Raw genomic sequence first — 8,499 nt, 5'->3', positions numbered from 1 at the left:
GTTACTTTTCTGCTTAGCATGTTTTCACTGTCCTTCAGGGTGGGGGGAACAGTGCTTACAGTGACGTTCTCTCCTATTCCATTACATCTGAGTATTCTTCAATCTGGATTTTCCTGGCTTTAAACACACACAGGCTTCTCATTAATTCGGACCGGTGTTCAAAACAACATAGGGAATCTAGGCAATAGCATCTGTATATTTTATTTTTCCTCAGCACTAAAAATAAAGTTACTTTTCTGCTTAGCATGTTTTCACTGTCCTTCAGGGTGGGGGAACAGTGCTTACAGTGACGTTCTCTCCATTGGCTTCATAAACACCCTGACCAGTATGTGCCCTGAATGCGTTTACATTTTGCTACCTTTGAAGAGGAGTAAAAAACATTGAGAAGAAAAAGACTTAGAAATCTGGCTGGCTCTAAAGAAAAAGCCTTTAAGTACAGCTTTAAACATTTTAATAAGCAGTTTATTTCCCTTCCGCTGATTGCCCTGGAAAAAAAATAAAATAAAATAACATGCAAACAAAGCCAGGATTGATTAGTTCTTCTCCTCCCCCATTCCCAACTGCTGTTCACTCAGCAGGAAAAAGAAAATCACAGTATAGGACTCAGAATCTTATTCATTAGCATGTGTGGCCCTTCCTGGTGGGTAGTCTACTTTCTCCATGGTCCCCTCCATCAGCATTTGCGGAAATCTGAGAGGGGGAGTTTCTGAAGTCTTCGAGCAGGTGTCTACGCTGGCATCAAAAGATATAACAGATGTAAAAAAGGCTTTGAAAATAGTAACACATACTCAAGTGAACATTATTATTAGAATTAGTTGTTCACGTGTTAAAGGTATTAACTATTGTTATTATACAGTGTTAGTCTTTTCTGAATGAGGTGATCCATCAGAAGAAAGACTACTCTGGCTCAAGGCATTCTTAATCTGTTTAACTCTTCAGCTTCACTGGAAAGAGAAATATGCAAAGAAGCAAATCAACTTCACCCCAAAATAATCAAATGAAATATGAAAATTTATTAAAGATGACATGTAAAAACGCTAAACTATGTCATAACTGTGAGTATGACCTCAGAAGAACACCCAGTCACAACTGAAGTTGCAGCAGCAGTCAAGGCTGTCCAAGCCCTTTTTTTTTTTTTTGTGAGACGGAGTCTCGCTCTGTCACCCAGGCTGGAGCGCAGTGGTGCAATCTCGGCTCACTGCAACCTCCGCCTCCCAGGTTCACTCCATTCTCCTGCCTCAGCTTCCCCAGTAGCTGGGACTACAGGCATGCGCCACTATGCCCAGCTAATTTTTTGTATTTTTAGTACAGACAGGGTTTCACCGTGTTAGCCAGGATGGTCTCGATCCCCTGACCTCGTGATCCACCCACCTCGGCCTCCCAAAGTACTGGGATTACAGGCGTGAGCCACCGTGCCCAGCCATGTCCAAGCCTTTTCTTTGTGGCAAACATTGTTCTAAGCTCTTTACTTACAATATTAATACTTCACTATATCATTACAATAGTCTTATGAAGTGGGTTCTCTTATAATAGCCACCTTACAGAAGAGGAAACTGGGGCAAAAAAAGGTTTAAGTTAACATAAGCAAAATTCTCACACCTAACAACTGCTGGAGTAAGAATTTGAACTCCCGCAGCCCAACGAACTGCTAACTCTATGGCTTCTCATGCAAAATTAGCAAATGGCTTTGCAGTGGATAGCAACAAATATTTGTTATGTGACTTCAAGGATATTTACATCTTTGCCTAACTAGAAAATGGCAGAGCAGAATTCTAACCTGGGGTAGTTGGCTGAATAATGGCCTCCCAAAGATGTCCATGTCATAATCCCAGAACCTGTAAATATGTTACCTTATATGGAACAAAGGGACTTTGTGGATGTGATTAAGACTTTTGAGATAGGGGGATTATCCTGGATTATATGGGTGGGCTCTAAATGTAACTGCAAGGGTCCTTATGGGAGAGAAGCAATGACTCCATAATTGTCCTTATGAGTCAATGGGGCAGAAGGTGGTGATGTAACAATGGGAGCAGATTGAAGGGATGTGACCAGAAGCTAAGGGATGCTGACAGCATCTAAAAGCTGGAAGAGACAAGGAACAGATCTTCCCTGGAGACTCTGGAAGGAACCATCCCAGCTGGAACCTTTATTTTTAGCACTTTATGATATACTTTGGATTTCTTCCCTCCAGAACTATAAAATAATAATTTGTTTTCTTAAGCCGTCAAGTTTGTGGTAATTTGTTACAGCAGCAGTAGGAAGTGAATACAGCTTGGATTTCTGTTTCGTTTTGTTTCCAATAAATGCTTTTTTCTTGGATACAAAACTGACAGGAATTTACTTTCTTGATGGTCTATGTTTTAGTATTTTCTAAGTAGTAGCACTAAAATTCCCTCAGGAAATCCCTTAGTCCAGAGACAACTGGTCACCTTATTTTTAAGTGAAAACATCATAAATGGAAAGAAAAATGAGGTCCCTTAAACAGGAGAAAATAATTTGTTGCCTGGAATTTAGAACCAAATTCAATTTCATGCTTGCAAAATGACTTGCTTAGACTGAGAGAATGATTGTGCTGGACATACAAGTAATTGCGTTCCTCACACCAGAACACAGTAGTCACAGTTCACACAGAGTAGAGAGGCAGTTCAACTAAACTGTACTGGTAAAACCATGAGGACTACTACATAATTATTAAACTCAATGTTAAGATGGCTGTTGAGGAAATGTGTCTCCCTCTTTCCAACCCTTCCCCAGCAAGAATATCTCCAGTTACTCTAGAATAGAAAATCAGATTGTCTGATATAAAACACACTATCTCAGAAACAGACCAGATGAGTGACAGGGGACAAGTCATGACTCAATCAAGGCTTGCCTGTTACTTTGATTTAGGCTCAAAGAGAGTATAGCAGGATCCTTTGAAATAAGTCTAAGCTATTACCATTTTTTTTTACTCTGACAAACAATGTGCTACTAAAAGTTATAGGAATAATAACCCTTTACAACATTATGCTGAATGATTAATTCAAATCACCGAATTGCACTATTTAAGAAACCAATTTATTATTTGCTATAGTTGCTTTAAAATTGTTTCAACACTCATCCACTTTGCAGTATTCTAAATTTATCAGGCACAGTGCTATTTTCCTCCTCCCTTCCCAGTTCTCTTATCTATTTAAACCACATACATGCACTCTGTTTAGCTGCTGGTGGGCGCAAGTCCTTCACTCAGTATATATATTTTTTGCACATTTTTTGCACATTTATATTTATTTTCTTAATTTATAAACTCGTTGTACCGAAATGATTTTTTAAAACAGTGAGAATTTAATGGGGAAACATTTTGTTTCTCCTCTACCACCCCAGATTACGCTAACTTTAGTTTGGTGTACATCCTCCTAGACTTTTCTCTAAGCCTATATAAACTAATTCATGCTTATGTAGGTGTGAGGTTCTTTCTTACATATTTTTGGCCACTTGTTTCTTCTTTTTTTCTCACTTAACTTTATAACAAGATTGTCTTTTCATTTTAGTACATAGAGATCTGCCTTGTGATTTTTATAATGGTTGTGTTATATTTCACAGCACAGAATTTATGTTACCATTCCTCCATTGACTAAAATACTGGTTATTTCCAATTTATTGCTAACTCAGTAAATTCTCCAGAGTGACATTATCATGTGAATTATGCCTTCTTTACTACTGTGTGACAGACAAATATTGCCCTGTGCCCAAACGCTACATAGAGATATCAATGTAATTAGATGTTCTTATCCGATTTGGCTTCTCAATGAACTGGTTCTATCAAAGCTATTTTTTGTCTTTCTTTTCATTTCAGAAAATCCAGGTAGGTCAAATCAAAAAGGGAAGATTAAAGTATTCTACCTTAATAAAAATGCCTGCCACCAGAGGGAGGTTAATAATGCCTATTGACCAAATGACTGAGTGACTATGACTCATGTATCAAATTTTAAAGTTAAATTTACCCACCAATTTTGCTCCCCATTAATGAATCCCCAAATTTCTATATAGAGGGGCAAGGGAGTATTGACATCTGACTTCCAAAATACCGTACATGGGAACATTTAGTAAAAACAATTGCTGTTTTTTGAAATGAAAACAATTTTGCAAGTCTGCATTTTACCACTTGCTGGTTGAACAATTAAAAAAAATACTTGGAAAAAAGGGATAAATGCTTAAAACAGCAAACTTACAAACACCCACAAAATGGCAATAAAAGACCAGTGTGTGATTAGATAACCAGCTGTGGAAAAGTGTTTAGTACAGTAGAGGCTGCTTCTCTCCCAAATCAGCCTTTTCCTTGAGACTTTTACAATGCCCAGACCACACATTTGGCAATAAATATATATGATGCCTGCCTGCAGAGCACAGATATGAAATGCCAAGTCCCATGAAATAGCATGTAGTTATTTAGTATTTTGAAAGGTTATTGTTTTCTTTGCAAGCATACTTAAGCTACTACTGCTAAAATTCAGGAAGACACTGCTGTCTGCTAAAGAATTATCAGCCTAAGGAAAAGTCTTCCAAGGATATTAAAGTACACACTGTACCAACAGACAATTGCAAATGTTATAAAATATACTTCTCCATGTGTGCTATGATTATAATGAGTGTTTTATTTTTCCTTGACATTCGCTTATTCTGCAGGTGTTTTCGTTTATGCAAACATATTCCTGTGGTCTAACCACACATAGCAGATGCCAAACACTGATTTTTCATTTGGGATTTGGATATGTCTTTGTAATTTTGTTTCCATTTTGAAGTTTAGGCACACATAGAATATTCATTTACTATCCATTGTACACAACTTAGAATGGTTTCTGGCACATAATAGATGCCCAAGAGATAAATACTAAATAAATACTAAAACATCACGTCAGTACTGTGGTGGGATACACAGATGATGTATTAGAAAGAACACTTGACTAGTTCTTTCTGTGATCTAGAGAGGCAGTATGATTTGCAACAAGATACTAGATATCACTAGCCCTTACTTTCTTCAGTCATCTATAAAACATAAATATATCACCATGTTTTGTATATGTGTACACTGGTTTGAGGGAGTTTAGTGTAGGGAGGGAAGTCTAGATTATATATTTTCCTTAGGCTTCAAAATACTTAAGAGTTTAAAAGATAATATGCCAATCTTGGAGGAACTGATAAAATCGTAAACTATTTTGTAAAAACTCATCTAGAAAAAAACACTTCTCTTTTTATACTTAAATACATTTAAATTAAAATATCTAGGGACATATAAAAGCAAAGTTACTCAAGTTCACAAACATCTGAAATACATAATTCTGTGGTGCCAGACAAGAAGAAGTTGTCTGATTAAACTCATGGATCAAAGTACTTGTTCTTAATTCCCTCAGAATTTAGAAAAATGGTGGATTTTTAATTTATACTATATATATGCAGTATTCTTATATATGCAGTATTCTTATATATGCTCATGTGTATAGGCCAAACCACAAGGAATAATAACAAGGACAGGCTTTGGATCAGACAGACGTGAGTTTCACTTTTGGCTCAGGTACTCACCAACTATGTGAACTCCAGTTCTTTCATCTCTAAGATGTACATGTCACCAGCTACCACATGGAGCTGCTATGTTTTAGAGCTCAATTGCTTGATTATATATATATAATATATAATATATATACATATATAAAATATATATACATATATATTATATATACATATATAATGTATACATAATATAGATATATACACACACAGATATATATATATACACACACACACACACATATATATACACACACACACACACGCACACACACACAACCTGTTGGAGAAAAAACCGTATTAGGCAAATCTAAGTTATTACATATATATACATTATATATGATGTATATATATAAAACTTAGGTTTGCCTAAACTCTTATATATAACATATATATATGTTATATATAACTTAGATTTGCCTAAACTTATATATATATATAAGTCTAAGTTTTATCTACATAACTTAGAATTGCCTAAACATTGCTTTTTTCTCCAACATGTTAAAATAATAAATAGCCTACCAATATGGTTGCATAAATCAAAGATGGCAGGTGCCTGAAACATGTGTCTATGTCTTTCCATCCCTTGACCATGGCAAGCATCACTAATTGATCATGGCAGTCTTTACTGCTAAGGCCACAAAAGCCTGCAGAATCCTTCCCAAGACAGCACTCCTGGCAGGTCCTACTAATCTAATGGACTAGCTTTTAATTTATTTGCCAACCTTGGTATCTGTGTAGCAACATGTACGTGAGTGTCCAGAACATTATCAGCATCTCAACTCAGTTACTTCATATCCAGAAGAGCATTGCATTAGAGAAAAATGTCAAAGCATTTTAAGCATACCTGCTATTCATTCATACTAAAATTTATAGTGAGAATGAAGAAAAACTGCTGTTCTAAATCTTGACATTTTAATAGTTCTTTAAAATTAATTTTGGAATAGGTAACACATTTAAATGAATCAAAGAAATAATGCAAAAAATATATACACAGAGAAGTCTTGACCCTGGCCCATCACCTCCATAGGCCCTATTGCCCTACTTCCCCATAGGGAAGCGTTTGTCAGTCTCAACACTGTTGATGGTTTTGGCTAGATGATTCTTTTTTGTGGGGTGTCGGAGGTTGTCCTGCACATTTAAGGATGCTTACTAGCACAATGAGTCTATATCCACTAGAAGCCAGTAGCAACAACCCCACCCGCAAACTCCACTTGCAATAACGAAAAATATCTCAAGACATTGCTAAATGTCTCCCAGTTGAGAATCTCTGACCTAAATAAAGGTAACTATTTTTACTATTTATCTTTCTAGTCCTTTTTTATGCAAATTTAAGCAAATAGGGATGAATACATGCTGTTCATTTCTCCTCTTTCTTATTCAAAAGGTAGCATATTACCTTTTGTTACCTTTTCCTGATTATCTATTAACAGCTGCATTGTATTCCATAATTTATTTAATCTCCTACTGATGTATTTTTGGGTTGTCCCGAAAGCACTGAAATACTGAAATAAACATCCCAGCACATTTGTCATTTTGTAGGGGCATGACCATATCTTTAGGATAAATTGTCAGAAGTAGGATTGCTAGATCAAAGGTAAAGATACCTATAAAGCATTTGGGATCTTGTCAGATTCCCCTCCAGTAGAGTCTTTTTTTCATTTTTACTTACATCTAAAATGCATGAGAATACCTGTTTCCTCTCAACATTGTCAAAGAGTATGTTATCATAGTTGGAATATTTACCAATCTAAAAGGTGAGAAATAGTGTAACACTATAGTGTTAAATTTGCATTTTTCTTATCATGAATGAGGTTATTTATCTTTTATATGTTTAAAAACTGTCTGCTTTCTGTTGGTTCATGACCTTTGCCCATTTTTCTGTTAGGCTGTAGGTACGTTTTCTTTATTTCAAGAAACTCTTTACATATTAAGGAGATTGCTCTTTGTGATATGCAATGCAAATGTTTTCCCTCAGTTTATTATTGGCCTTCTGGTTTTGCTGATGGTATCCTTTTTCTATGCAAATATATACATATAAAAAATTGGGCCAGGCGCGGTGGCTCACGCTTGTAATCCCAGCACTTTGGGAGGCCGAGGCGGGCGGATCACGAGGTCAGGAGATCGAGACCACGGTGAAACCCCGTCTCTACTAAAAATACAAAAAAAAATTAGCCAGGCGTGGTGGCGGGTGCCTGTAGTCCCAGCTACTTGGAGAGGCTGAGGCAGGAGAATGGCGTGAACCCGGGAGGCAGAGCTTGCAGTGAGCCGAGATTGCGCCACTGCACTCCAGCCTGGGCTACAGAGCGAGACTCTGTCTCCAAAAAAATAAAAAAAATTGTAACATGGGCCGGACACTGTGGCTCATGCCTGTAATCCCAGCATTTTGGGAGGCCGAGGCAGGTGGATCATCTGAGGTCAGGAATTTGCGACCAGCCTGGCCAATATGGTGAAACCCCATCTCTACTAAAAATACAAAAGTTAGCTGGGTGTGATGGTGGGTGCCTATAATCCCAGCTACTTGGGAGGCTGAGGCAGGAGAATCGCTTGAACCCGGGACGCAGAGTTTGCAGTAAGCTGAGGTCGTGCTATTGCACTCCAGCCTGGGTGACAAGAGTAAAACTTCATCTCAAAAAAATATATATATTGGAATGTGGTCAAATTTATGCCAATAAACTTTGGGGTACAATTAGAAAGATCTTCTTGGCTTCAAGATTATAAAACAAGTGAACAATGTTTTCTTCTATTAATTTTTATTTGATTCTTACACTTTCAAATCCTTGATCTATTTGAAATTCATTCTGGTGTACACTGTGAGGTATTGTTCAACTTTTCTATTTCCAAATGACTAGACTGTTTTTCTAACTCATTTTATTAAAACATCTACCTTGATTCCACTGATGGAGCTATGTCTGGACTTTCTAGTTTGTGTCCTTGATCTTTTTTTAAAAAACT

At 36.8% G+C, this 8,499-nt stretch overlaps 1 protein-coding gene across 3 annotated transcripts in view; it reads right to left on the bottom strand.

The window, feature by feature from the left end:
- The window catches only part of PRKG1 (protein kinase cGMP-dependent 1), a 1,338,496-nt gene that overhangs the window by 445,304 nt on the left and 884,693 nt on the right, over positions 1-8,499 (bottom strand). The window contains exon 1 of one of the 3 annotated variants that reach the window (XM_058436251.1): positions 1,778-1,862. The exons of the other annotated variants lie outside the window; for them this stretch is intronic. Within the exon in view, the coding sequence (XP_058292234.1) occupies positions 1,778-1,824 (47 nt within the window). The 5' untranslated portion in view covers positions 1,825-1,862. Of the gene's footprint in view, positions 1-1,777; positions 1,863-8,499 lie in introns of those variants that run through there. 3 annotated transcript variants of the gene reach the window in all.

The sequence above is a fragment of the Hylobates moloch genome, unplaced genomic scaffold (assembly GCF_009828535.3).
Source record: "Hylobates moloch isolate HMO894 unplaced genomic scaffold, HMol_V3 SCAFFOLD_3, whole genome shotgun sequence".
In the NCBI taxonomy this organism is placed as follows: domain Eukaryota; kingdom Metazoa; phylum Chordata; class Mammalia; order Primates; family Hylobatidae; genus Hylobates; species Hylobates moloch.
The sequence above is the reverse complement of the archived record's forward strand: the minus strand, read 5'-3'. Positions and strand labels throughout refer to the sequence as shown.